Here is a 12,628-nt window from a genome sequence, read left to right on the forward strand (position 1 = left end):
CTTGTATCGCTAAAGTTTCTCCGAAAGAATTTATACCGGAAATTATCAAACAAGTAGATACCAACAATATATTTACTTTTTAGTTATTACATGCTCTTACAAGTTATGTACTAACTTATGACTAATACGTGAATACGAAAAAGCTGAAATTGCAATAACCAGCCTTGTACTGCAATAAATTTATATGATTCTGGTACTATCGACCTAACGTTACTTTTTTCTCACAGTAATTTGAACTTTGTATTGTAACAGTAGGGGTATCTAACTTTATGTACGTCTGAGCTTTCTTATTTTGTCATTTTATGTGCTTCTAACAGTAAATACGCTGTCACTTTACATGCTTTTAAGAATTACTATACAGTTGTCATTTTATGATAAATAAAATTCTTGCAAAAGGACGAACATCAATGATGAATAACTCTAGATCTATACATGTCCACGATATCAGACATTCCACTTTACACATGTACATCCTAAAACAACTTTTTCGTTTTCGGAAATTAAAGAAGTTATAACTATAAAACGATAGCTGCTCATTTGTCAATCCCTAATCTGAGAGGGGTCATATCTAGTTTCCAGGTTGGAGCACAAACCTGTCATTATATAATCCGAGAAGTGATATATCTAGTTTCGAGATTGGAGCACAAACATGAGGGCGTAAAAAAGGAAATAATTTCTGCTGAAGTTCTTCGTGGAAAACAAACATGTTTGAAAAGATGAAATTGAAAAAATATTTACAGAAGTCAAACAAAAGTATTGTCTTCATAGAAACTACGTTTAATCTGAACAGGAAAACAGAAGTACCATCTCATCTGGTGAAAAAGATGGAAAAGAAGCGACTTATAACCATCATAGAAGAAGGGAATAGTTAACCATAATACGCAAGTTTACACTCGAAGTTCCAAATGTAGCTTATTAAAAATAATGTTAAATAAACTCGAAAATGATAAGTAGATTTTGGCTTATCCATTAGGATTCCTCCGAACGCAAACTACGTAATTAACCAAGTCACCGTGTCACATGAATTGGTTTATAGATCATACAAACGTCAACGACTAAGCATGGGGGGGAAGGGGGGGGTAGAGGTCAACGACAACAAACTAGAAAATCCGTATGTTAATCAACCATGAGGAATACTAATAATTGTGGTAAAGGAAATATATTGTATTTTATTATTTATGTACTAATCTCAGTGTTTTAAAAAGATATTTGTTGGTGTTAGTTGTAACAATCCAATTTCTTCTGAGCATACTATACTTTTTATAAGCAATCCTTTTATCATCGTATTTTCAATTGACCTTCTCTAAAACTTGAACATGTTTTCAGTTAGGTTGTTTGTAAATTTGTTTCTTAATAAAACATCAATTACATTGCTTATAACGAAAAAACATGTTAAAAAACAAATTTATTTTTCGCAACCATAATTGTTATTTTCAATAAAAGTGTGATTCCATTGTAATAAGATACAATGCTTGCATGTTCAAGTTTCAGATAGGTTAATCAAACTGCTATTGTAAATTTATAAAATTCTTTGAAGCATACCATAGAAGCAGATTAAAACATAGAAATTATAAATGTTGTTACCTTCCTGATCTAGGCTAAGGTTAGCCTCTACGATATCAACAAGTCCAGTAAACTCCGATTCCAAAGTTTCTTGATTTACGTGTAAAAGTGATTTAGACTCACCATCTGTGATTTTGTTTGAGGCAATTACTTCTCTAACTGGTTCTAACTGAGGCTTACTGATACATCTTTTAGGTGCAGGTGGTGGGGGTGCTTTTCGTTTTTTACTAACAGTCAACATGCTTGACGTTGAGGATATACTGCCCGAATTAGAAATGGTTGACTGACATTCTACGTTTTTACTGGACATACAGGTTTTTTCTGTTGTGTGAATTTCTTTTTGTGGAAATAACTGTACAGGTATAACATTACTTTCACAATGACTGTTTCTCTTCGCAACAGACGGATCTTGAAATCCGTTTTCTTGGATTTCACTGACGACAGATGCCTCATGATAGCCACTAGAGTCGGAGCTGCGTCGTGAGTGAAGGAACTTATCACCATTCCTTATCTGTGAGCTTAGCCTTAGTTTATCAACCTCTTCCACACTATTCTTTGTTTTTTGGGTTGGTGGAGGAGGAGCTGGTCGTTTTCTTAATTTAGGCTTTATCGTCAGGGCAGTCCTTACCTGATCAATTTGGTAATTACCAAAATTCTGAGGGTCTTTTCGACTACTAACATTTTCACTGCTAGAACTTACCAAACTCTGCAAAGAAATATGATTTAATATATTATGTCAATGAAATTGTAAAATGCAAAATAACACTATCAGCAACATTATTCATTAAAACTTAAAACAAAAAGCGGAAACTTAATATCACCAACTCACACTTTGGCTTTGCGTTTTTGTTAGTAATCCAGGAATTCCTTTCTCCTTTCCATCCTCTTCTCTTCTGGAGTAATTGAGTAAATCAGCAACAGAGGAGTGGATGTTTGCTTTAATACCTGTTGTTGAAAATCAAAATGGAGAAGTTGCTGATTATCTGATTCAACATGCCCAATGTTAAGTGGTAATATATATACACACACACATATATATACATATATATATAATGGTTCAAGCCATTAAGTATTTGCTTTTAAAATCTATTAATCTTTGATGAAGTGATCAAATAGTAATGAGGACATCCATTAGCAATATATTAAATGAAGTAACTAAGTTATAACTTGCACGTTTTTAAATGCAATGCTACACAGTGGGATATCTGTGTTTGGGCGTACCGCTTTTTAGCACAATAGTACCGAAAGCTTAACGAAGAGCCACAGAAGGGAGGCTGAAATGTTAAAGTAGCACAGGTAAAAATGTTTCATTCGAATGAAAAATTTACACAATAGAATCAAGAGGAAATGGTATTTTCAGTCAATACTAGCTTATAATAAATACAACGTACTTTGTTTGGATAGCAGGCTTATCTCTGTACTTCCATAACTAGCTAAGCTCGTATTCAAGTCTAGAAAAATGTTCGGTTGGCTGGGCCGCACCAAGTGGTAGTCATTGGCATCTAGATTTTTATCTGAGCATATTTTATCTTTCACTTCAGTCAGTGTCATTTTAGGACTGACTCTCAAAACTGTTAGCTGGTTTCTTGGGAGTTTAACTTGAAGTCGGAAAGTTTGCTGCATTAAAAGACATACAAAAAGAAAACTTCATTTACGAAACTCTACAACAATTTTGCAAAGAAGAACAAAGCATTTAGTCAACCCAGTTGAACTATTTTTATCTACTAAATATAATCTTAATAGTAACTCTTTAGTCTAGTGTTCTCATTCTTTTTATACCCCTTTATTGCTTTGTGAAGACAAGTTTACGTGTGTCAAGATCACCACTTCTGTTTTCCCATTTATGCATATTTCGCGCAAAGCTACACGAGGGTCATCTGCGCTTGCCGTCCCTAATTTAGTAGTGAAATATAGGGAAGACAGCTAGTCATCGCCACCCACCGCCAACTTTTGGGCTACTCTTTTTACCAACGAATAGTGAGATTGGTTGTATCTCATAACGCCCCCACGGCTGAAAGGACGAGCAGGTTTGGTGGGACGGGGATTCGAACCCACGACCCTCAGATTGCGAATTAAGCGCCCTAACCGCCTGGCCATTCCGGGCCGTGTTGGTTAGGACTGCAGTTTTGCACATTAACGAAAGACAATTTTTAATCCATTATCGGTGGCAGTAGTGTATTTTTGTTGTTGATCCATTTTTTATTATGGTAAAAATTAAATAAACAATTGTGTTCATTACGAACTTTGTAATTTTTAAAACGTTAAAATTTTTCACGTGTGTGTGTGTGTGTGTGTGTGTGTGTGTGTGTGTGTGTGTGTGTGTGTGTGTGTGTACACACAAGTATGCAAATAAATGAGTAAAAACGGATATTTTCTTTATTTTTAAAGACAATAACTCCACCAAGTGTTATTTATCAGCTACACTCATAGTTTTTAGCTCCATTTATTTAACTCATAATATAGGAGTGGAAGGGCTATTATTATAGTTCTGAGAAATTTAACTACTGTCAAAAATAGAATAGCTAGAAACGCAAATGACAATACTGCAGGATGTATTTGAACCTTAACCCTGATTAATATTATTTTTTGTTTACCTGAACAGCACTTCATACACACAACAGGATAAACGGGCAGGTCAGAGACCTCTACATTTCATTCCCTAATTTTGAACTTCGAGCCAGAGAGAGCACAACTAGTCGGCAGTATCCACAGTTTGAAGGCGCTACACTTAACCAAATAGTAGAATTGACTGTCACTCTCATAACCTACCGACAGCGATTATATGCGAAGTTTGTTTAGTAGCAGGACGTCTCGAACCTAAGACCTTCGGATACACTGATCTCATTTTATAATTCCGTGTAACTGTGTATTATTTAATGCACGAGTCTTGGAGGTTCGATGCAATCTACTAATTCTTATCATTACTATTTACAGAGCTACGAAGACAACGAGAATATACGTGTCTATAAAATTATTGAACAGATATTCTACAAACTATATAATCTCTTTCATAAATACTCAGTGTTTTTTTTTTTTTAAATTCAGTATATTTTATAACTTAAGATTTTACTTTACCTCAAACGGCTGAACGGGCATTTTGTGTAGTTTCTTTACTGCAGGCTCCGTGACAGAAGACTTAGACGCAATAAAGATGACATGGGTATCCAATACACCAATGGGAGTATTAGGCCTATACAGGATTTCCTTTCCCGAATCTGTGAGAACTTGGATTACGTGATCTCCTGGAGTAATTTTATTGGCTGTTGTCACCTGCACCAGAAGGTCCATCATGGGCGTCCTTTAAGGAAAATCAAATGTATTCCTTTTTAATCATTGAATAATTACTTAATACAAAATAAAATTCACTGTATGATCAGTTAGTGATTTATCGATATTCGGTAAAACGGACAGTGAACTAAAATCTTGTAATTTTAACGTTTCTCTCATAGATTTCGAAAATATAAAATATCAGGTTAAATACCTTTTTTACGGCTTTACTTTATTTATGGTTCAGCTACTTTTCTATTGCTTTTCCTAAAGATTTGACGGAAAACATTTTGGTTATAGTTAATATTATACACTAAAAATGAAACTTGTTACTGGGAGAAGTGTTTCGTGTCAGTTTTTAAACATTTGTGCGTTCGTCGTTCACAACTAAAGATTCGTTTGTCAGATAAAACAACATTTTGGATACAGACTCTAAACAAAATGCACGGTATAATTAAGCTCTTTCGGTCCCAAAAGGCTATCCAAATAGTAGAAAAGTTGAAATCTACTCATTAAACTTCCACATAATAGGCTCAAAGGTTTTTAAACTGGACAAGTAAATTTCCAAAATTTTTCAAAGTAGTCAGCACATTATATTAATTTCCACAAACTTCATAGCAGTGACATTGCTAATATACAAAAACAAACTATATATCCAATTGAAGTATTCAAAACATTCTGTTGTTTTTTATTACATAATTGAAAATACTGAATTTCCAAGAATTTTTTTGAAAAAAAGGTCATATTGGGAAAACCGTTCAACACGAAAACACCTGATTTGTTGCACGTGCAAAAATAATGTCTAAAGCTTTTTTTACCGCAAACAATCACCAAGTTCAACATGTGTACCACGAGTTACACACAAAAAGGCCAGTTTGCAGTTTGTGCCCAATTTCCTGTCAAGAGTTTAGACATTGCACGAAAAACCTTGGATACGATGATACAATTCATCCTTGATCGTAACCTTACTAGCGTAAACAATGTCCTTTAAAAACAAAAACAGCGTAAACCTGGGCAATGCAAAGACCAACTGTTTGGGCATAATCCACCGGTTGAAGAATGTTTTACCTCGTGCGTTGTCTGTATATAACTTTTCCTGTCATCTTAAATTTGTGAAACCATTTGTAAAACGCCTTATGTATAGGTCGATTCTGCTTGATAACATAGTCTGAATTCCATGTAGACCTGTGTAGAGTAGTCGAAATGGGAAAACCACAACACGCATTTCACTTTCTCCTTCTTAAATCGCTATTTTACTTCAGATTGAAATCCCGCATTTCTCGGACACCTAAAGCTCATTTTTGTTTTTTTTTTATCGGTACTCTAAACAAACTTTGTACATTATTTTTGCACGTGCACAAAACCATGCGTGTCTGTGTTAAACGGTTTTCCCAGTGCGATTTTTCAAAAATGTTCCCAAAATTCGCTGCATGTCGGAAGGTGATTACACTTAGAACCGTAAGAACTTCCTCTTGTTTCGTCAAAGTTAATAATTATGAAAAAGCGCACGACCACGAGATTGTGTAACGTGCCAACATCAACCAGAAGAGAGAGAGAGTACCGTTTTTTAAAGAGCTACAGTTAATGTCAGACCAAATATCGATCCCGTTTGCTTTTCTCAGTATTTTTTGTGAGAGTATGTGGAACATCATCACAAAATAAACAAAATATAAAGCCATGTAATGATTTTAACCACGTTTAACATGTGTAAAATTCAATAGATAAATTTTATGAAGGATATACATATAAAGATATAATGGAATAACAATATTTTAGCAAAGGAGGTCAAGTAAGAAAGACTGATACATTTAATACAGTTACGTAAGTTACTTTTCAAATCTCAGTCTTAAAAGTAATGAGTTGCTAAGTAAACTGTTAAACTGCAACATTAAAATTACTACAAATCATTCAACTAGGAAGACACGTAAAAAATATATGTTTATGACGGCTAGAGCTTCTGAACATTTTGGATGTCAGCAACACTGATGGACAACATCGAATTCTATCTAATATCACAGAAGTACATTTCACACAAAACTAACAGTCTTACCTACACCACAATTATAGATGTTTTCAAGATCGTCTTTCAACTTTACAACTTAAGATTACACTGTACAGAATAACGTGCATCTAAGCTTTAAGACTATATTAAACAACTTGTACCCTTTTTAAAAGTCAGAACATACGATATACTAAGTGAGAAAGAATAAACGTCATGACTACCCTTAGACCATCCTGAACTTGAATTGCTAGCCTTGACAGCAAGAACCCCTAGTAATGCGGTTTGTGAAGAAACTGTCACGTGACTCGCCCACCTAGTGGTAGAGCAGGTTCTATTATGTATCTATTAGTATAATATTAAAGATAAAAGTCAAACTACGACTTAGTTTGTTTAGAAAAGAATAGTCACTGTCCTTTCTTTCACAAGACTTTATTTTATGTAATTAGAATTCTAGAGAAACAAAAAAAAAATCACTCAATCCACTTCTAATAAGTTTTTAAGAGAACAATTCGAAGATTTATTTACAATTAAAAGCAATACAACGTTAAAATCTTACACAATAAATAATTATTAAAAACAGGAACATGCCCTAAAAGACTCCATATATGTTTAGGTGTTGGTATGACACTATCTTCAGGAGTAGCGGCAGAAGAAAGGTTGTGACTTATATACCCACATAATTATTTGCATATTAAAACGCCATCTAGACTAAAACTATCCAGAGTTGTAACACATCTGTCCAGTACTTTATTATGTAGAAACATATGTAGAGTCTTTTAGGGCAAGTCTCTGTTTTTAATAATTATTTATTGCGTACGATTTTAACGTTGTATTGCTTTTATTTGTAAATAGATCTTTTACACAAGCGCCGTTTTTAAACTGTTTAATTCTAACATTATTATAGTGCAATTCTGTTGAGCTTGGAAAACAATATCATCTTGTCAAATGACAAATTTCAATTGTTAAGAGTCTCGAGTGTAAAAATACCGTACAATTCATGCAGTAACCTAATATTTCTTTTACTTTAGTCTCTTTTATCCATCCGTTTTTACGTTGGTTTGTCTATAAATAACTACACATTGATCTGTCCGTCAGTTGACTGGCTACACATATATCCGTCCATCCAACTTTCCGTCAGTTGTTTGTTTATATGATAGCTATCCATAAACTTCTCAGTTGTCTGACTATATTTAACTGTCCACCCATCCCTCTTTCAATCACTAAGCTCTTTATACTTAAACATCCAACTTTAAGTTGGTTGTACATAACCATCCACAACTCCCTCAGTCTGTTTATAATAAACATAACTCCATTTCTGGGTCAAAAATACAACTGTCCATCCATCCCACCGCCATTTGATTATATACAATTACCTACCCTATGTAAAGGGTGTCTCAAATGTTCGTACTCATAGTCAGAATTCAATATTAATCTTTATTTTAACAACTGTTCAAACTGCATACCATCAACTTGCATACACGTCATACATACTTTTTCGATTTGTAAAGTCACCAATTATATATAAATAAAACAATATTAATCAAACATAAAAGAACAGTCACCAGTACGGGCTTTTGAGACATCCTGTATAACTACTCATCCACTTACCCGTCAGTATATATGGATATATATGTATCTTAACCACTTCTGTCTCTGTGCGCTGTCAGGTGACCAGTCACATGCTCTGGCTTGTAAATGTCTAATATTGAAGTAAATGCTCAAAATGCTTATAATATCAATAACCTGAAAAAAAATAAAAATAAAAGGTTCTGAGCGGATGGATTGATCAGCATGCTCACCAGGTTTGAGTTCGATTAAACACATGGGGGATGCTCTGGGGAACACTTGGCAACACGTGATTCACCTCCAAGACAGTATCTGGGGGGGGGGGCACTTGGCCGCACATGATTCACTTCCAAGACGGTATTGATGAATTGGAAGCAGCTCTGGTGGAACAGTGGACTGTAGTGTTCCTGTAGCTTATGGGTTCGCTCATTGCATGCCACATCGTATCTGCTGAAAACTGCTAACTACTTGCAAATGGTGGAGGTATGCGTTAACACTCATTGGAAGAAAGAAAGGAAAATAGTGAAAATAAACGTGAGTTACAAATTTTGGTTAAGTAGTTCTTGTTTGTTGCAAGGTGTTTTGAATAATTTACGTTCTTAGATCACAAACTGCTTTGTAACCAGACATTCAGGGAGTTAATTTAATTAAGAAGAAGGTGTAGAAAGAAAACAAAGTGTGTATGGGGAGTTGGCGGCAAGATTTATTTGACCGAGCTAAGTGTGATGGAATGTGCGCCACAGGCACACTCATTAAGGCCGGGATTTAGGGCCCTGGAAGCTCTTGGGTTCTGGATTAATTTTATACATTATCCTGCTTTACCTGAGAGTAATTTTCCTGATTTTTATGGATTTTTACCGGGACATATTTAAAAGTGGGAGGGCCTGCTTCCCCCTCAGCTTTCTACGCCACTGAAGACTGATCATCGGCCTTCAGGTAACTGGTAACACTATGCTCTTCGATTGTCTTTTGTTTCATATTAACGAGAGCAGATTGTGATATTTACTATCGAATTTCCTAACATTTTAAGTTTGTAACATGAAATATTTCTGAAAAAATTAGGTAACAAAACCAAAACCATGACCAACTGAGAACAACAGTTTTGAGTAATATTTCCCACAAAAACGTCCTTGGTGCATCTCAAAGCTGATTTAATATAATTATTATGAATTTCTATTGCAGCATTACGTCTTTCATACTATTTTCAATCTACAATTATTTTTGTTTGTTTTTGAGTACGGAATGAAATATACATTTCAAATACTCGTATTTCCTATTCTCGTGCTCCCTACCTTCTTTCCACAGTCATTCGGACTCTTCTTCCATCAGGAAGGTAGACGTTAAGATCCATAAGGCCTTCCAGCAGTTCGTTAATAGCACAGTCGTCGTTTGCTGTTGATACCGGAGCGCCATCATGCGATAAGGACTTACATAATGAAGTCCTGCTATGGCTCACCGATGCCGATTTCTTCATTTTGGAACTGTGAAAACTAAATTATAGACAAAGTAATAGTGCTCGTTATAAAATGATTTAACCATAAGTTTTAATATTCTTTAAAATGATTCACGTTATAATACTATAGCTGTGGTAGAGATGAAATTAGGTTTACACACGTGTTCGTCGTAAGCTCGCTTCTAGCTTGATCAACACACATCCTGTAATTTTTTTTTATTTTTTTTTTTTAAGTTCCTTATTATGAAACCGACATTTATGGAAGTTTTCAAATTTTCCACTTCGAAAACTTTCGGGCATATAAGCATTTAAACTTCAGTCGACAATTAATATTAATTTCTGATCAAACCAAGATACCTACATATTTTATGGTACCTATTGTTATGAGCTTGGCATATAATATCAGTAAAAATCTCTCGTATATAAACTATATTGTCTATCTCTTGGTTTCAAGTTTCTTACTTCATCATTTTGGAATTTTAATATTATTTCATTCTATTTTATTAACCATTTCTTGCTATCTAGGTTTTCATGAAACCTGTCTGTCATTAATCAGTAGTTTCAGATTTATTCTGCCTGTTAACAGCTTTTCTAACATACGTTTGATTATGTCAAAGGTACCAACGGTATTAGATCTATGGATACTGTCACCAATAAAGCTTGCATATATATCCTATGTATATATTGCGAACCGTGTTGTCTGTCCGAGCGTTCGTCTGTCTCCAGTTTGAAAAGCTGCACACGCAAGCAAAGCTCAACATTTACTTTTTAAATGACGGGAGAACAGGCATGAATAATGTTGATTCCAAATTTTATTTCACAAGCAGGATATTCTACACTAAAGTGTTAGGAATTAATCACACTATCATTCACATTTCAAAATGTGACGTAAATTAAATCAATACAAATGTGGATTTACCGTATGTTATTGTTGTGCGGCTCTTAGCATAACTGAAATGCTCAATTATTTTTCTCGGTGGGCGATACAAGTAGCTCAGAGCTTCGGCTTCGAGTGAACCAAGAGTGCAATTAACCTTTTTAAAGTCCATCAAATAATTTCAATTGAAAGATTAACTTAAACTTTTCCCGTCACAGGGGACGGGTACTTTTGCTTTTGTGTGTGTGTATATATATTAACACATATCGGGTGGATGTCTCAAACGTTTCTGTTCAAGTCCCGACTATTTGTTATAAAATACAGCTGGCCTTGCGCATGTTTGGCTTCGAAACGCTGCAGGTTCAGTGAAAAACAAATACGTGCTGGAAATCCCTATACTGTCATAGAGAAACCTGACATTGTGGTATTCAGGTCCACTGATTTAACAGATAAATTTAAAGTATCCAAAAGAATACAGATTCCGGAAATGTACTGCAGAAAAAATAAAACTTGGACAGAAAAGGAAAGAAACAAGAGAATAAATAAAAGAAAATCGTTGTTCAAAATGACAGTGTTTATGCGAGTCTGACCCGTCTTTTTTTATTCGTTTGAGCTCAGACAGACCGTTGGGGCTCGAGAGGATCTCTACCCGACAGCACAGGACAAAGACGGAAATTATATTATATCGCACTTACAAAATCAGAAATCGGGCCCAAGTGCGATATACCATAATCTCCGATAACATATGCAGAGGGGAATTCCCCTCACTCTTTTCCAAGATTTTGAGATAGACGTAAGAGTATGTGACCTTTCCGGTTAACGACAATGTCATAACCTCATGCAGAATACCTGTACGACTGTTAGCTTGCTACTAACACACACTACTACAAAATGTTGTCAATTACAAAACAAAATGGCTACAGAAGCTGGTGTGTTTTCACCAGCTTCCTTCAACAGCCCGATCGCATAGAAATCGATAGGTATTACATGGCGGTGGCTTGACCGGTATGTTTGTGTATGGAATAGCGTGAATATCCGTTTCATTTTCCAGATGCTTAAAGTAGGTAACTCTTGAACGGAAATGTACTTGTGTACATGTGACGTATTCCGCTTTTCGAAACGGAGATCCTTCTTAATTATGTTGCGCATTGGGGCATGTGGATAGCTTTATTAACTGACCTATGTGTATGTGTGTGAATTCTTACCTGCTCAAAGACTTCACACCTTGCTTACCGCAGCTAGGATACGTGCGACGTGTTGCAAGTCTCTTTCTGGAGGATCCTAGGTTACCAAGTTGATCCATATCTCCGTTTTGGAAATTCTAAATCCCCAATCTGAACACATGTTTATGGTCTGAGTGTAAATATAGTGAAATTTTTGGAAGAATATTCTTGAGCTTCATTTTCGACGAGTTAGTATTTAGAACATTGACGACAGTTAAAATATCACCATTTATCAACACGTTCATAATGTTATAGTTCGTACCTAATAGTTAATTTTTAAAACTTACCCACTATTGTAATTTTTTTGTTTTACTTAAGTAGAAGAGTTAATGTAGTTTTCTATGAGTACACGTAGAATAGACATAAAGGATTGAGTACGTTAAATTAAAACGATTTTGAAAATGCAAATCAGCAAGTTACGTGATAACAGCCGACATAAAGTCGCGGTGGAACGACGTGTAAAAGAACAGTATTTTGATATTTTTTGGCCTTTCGAAGGTACTGTGACACCACCGATAATTAATCGCTTTTGGAAAGGGCATGTAATAGTACACATCGACGCAAAATATTAAAATTTCCCTTGATATTGATGAACATAATTACGAAAGCAGTCTGACGACACAACAATCTCGTTTAGTGACAACCAGTGTCGTTTAACGGCAATCTACCATCTTTAA

General features: G+C 35.0%; 1 protein-coding gene across 7 annotated transcripts in view; it reads right to left on the reverse strand.

Moving 5' to 3' along the window:
* The window catches only part of LOC106471060 (cordon-bleu protein-like 1), a 66,920-nt gene that overhangs the window by 26,955 nt on the left and 27,337 nt on the right, over window positions 1-12,628 (reverse strand). For 4 of the 7 annotated variants that reach the window (XM_022399682.1, XM_022399680.1, XM_022399684.1 and 1 more), the window contains 5 exons: window positions 9,691-9,888; window positions 4,639-4,861; window positions 2,955-3,180; window positions 2,393-2,508; window positions 1,585-2,269 (listed from right to left, as the gene is read on the reverse strand). In XM_022399682.1, coding sequence (XP_022255390.1) covers window positions 1,585-2,269; window positions 2,393-2,508; window positions 2,955-3,180; window positions 4,639-4,861; window positions 9,691-9,888 — 1,448 coding nt within the window. Of the gene's footprint in view, window positions 1-1,584; window positions 2,270-2,392; window positions 2,509-2,954; window positions 3,181-4,638; window positions 4,862-6,880; window positions 7,074-9,690; window positions 9,889-10,212; window positions 10,289-12,628 lie in introns of those variants that run through there. The other 3 variants (XM_022399683.1, XM_022399686.1, XM_022399685.1) reach the window with 3 other exon arrangements.

This window comes from Limulus polyphemus, unplaced genomic scaffold (assembly GCF_000517525.1).
Source record: "Limulus polyphemus unplaced genomic scaffold, Limulus_polyphemus-2.1.2 Scaffold4380, whole genome shotgun sequence".
NCBI lineage: Eukaryota > Metazoa > Arthropoda > Merostomata > Xiphosura > Limulidae > Limulus > Limulus polyphemus.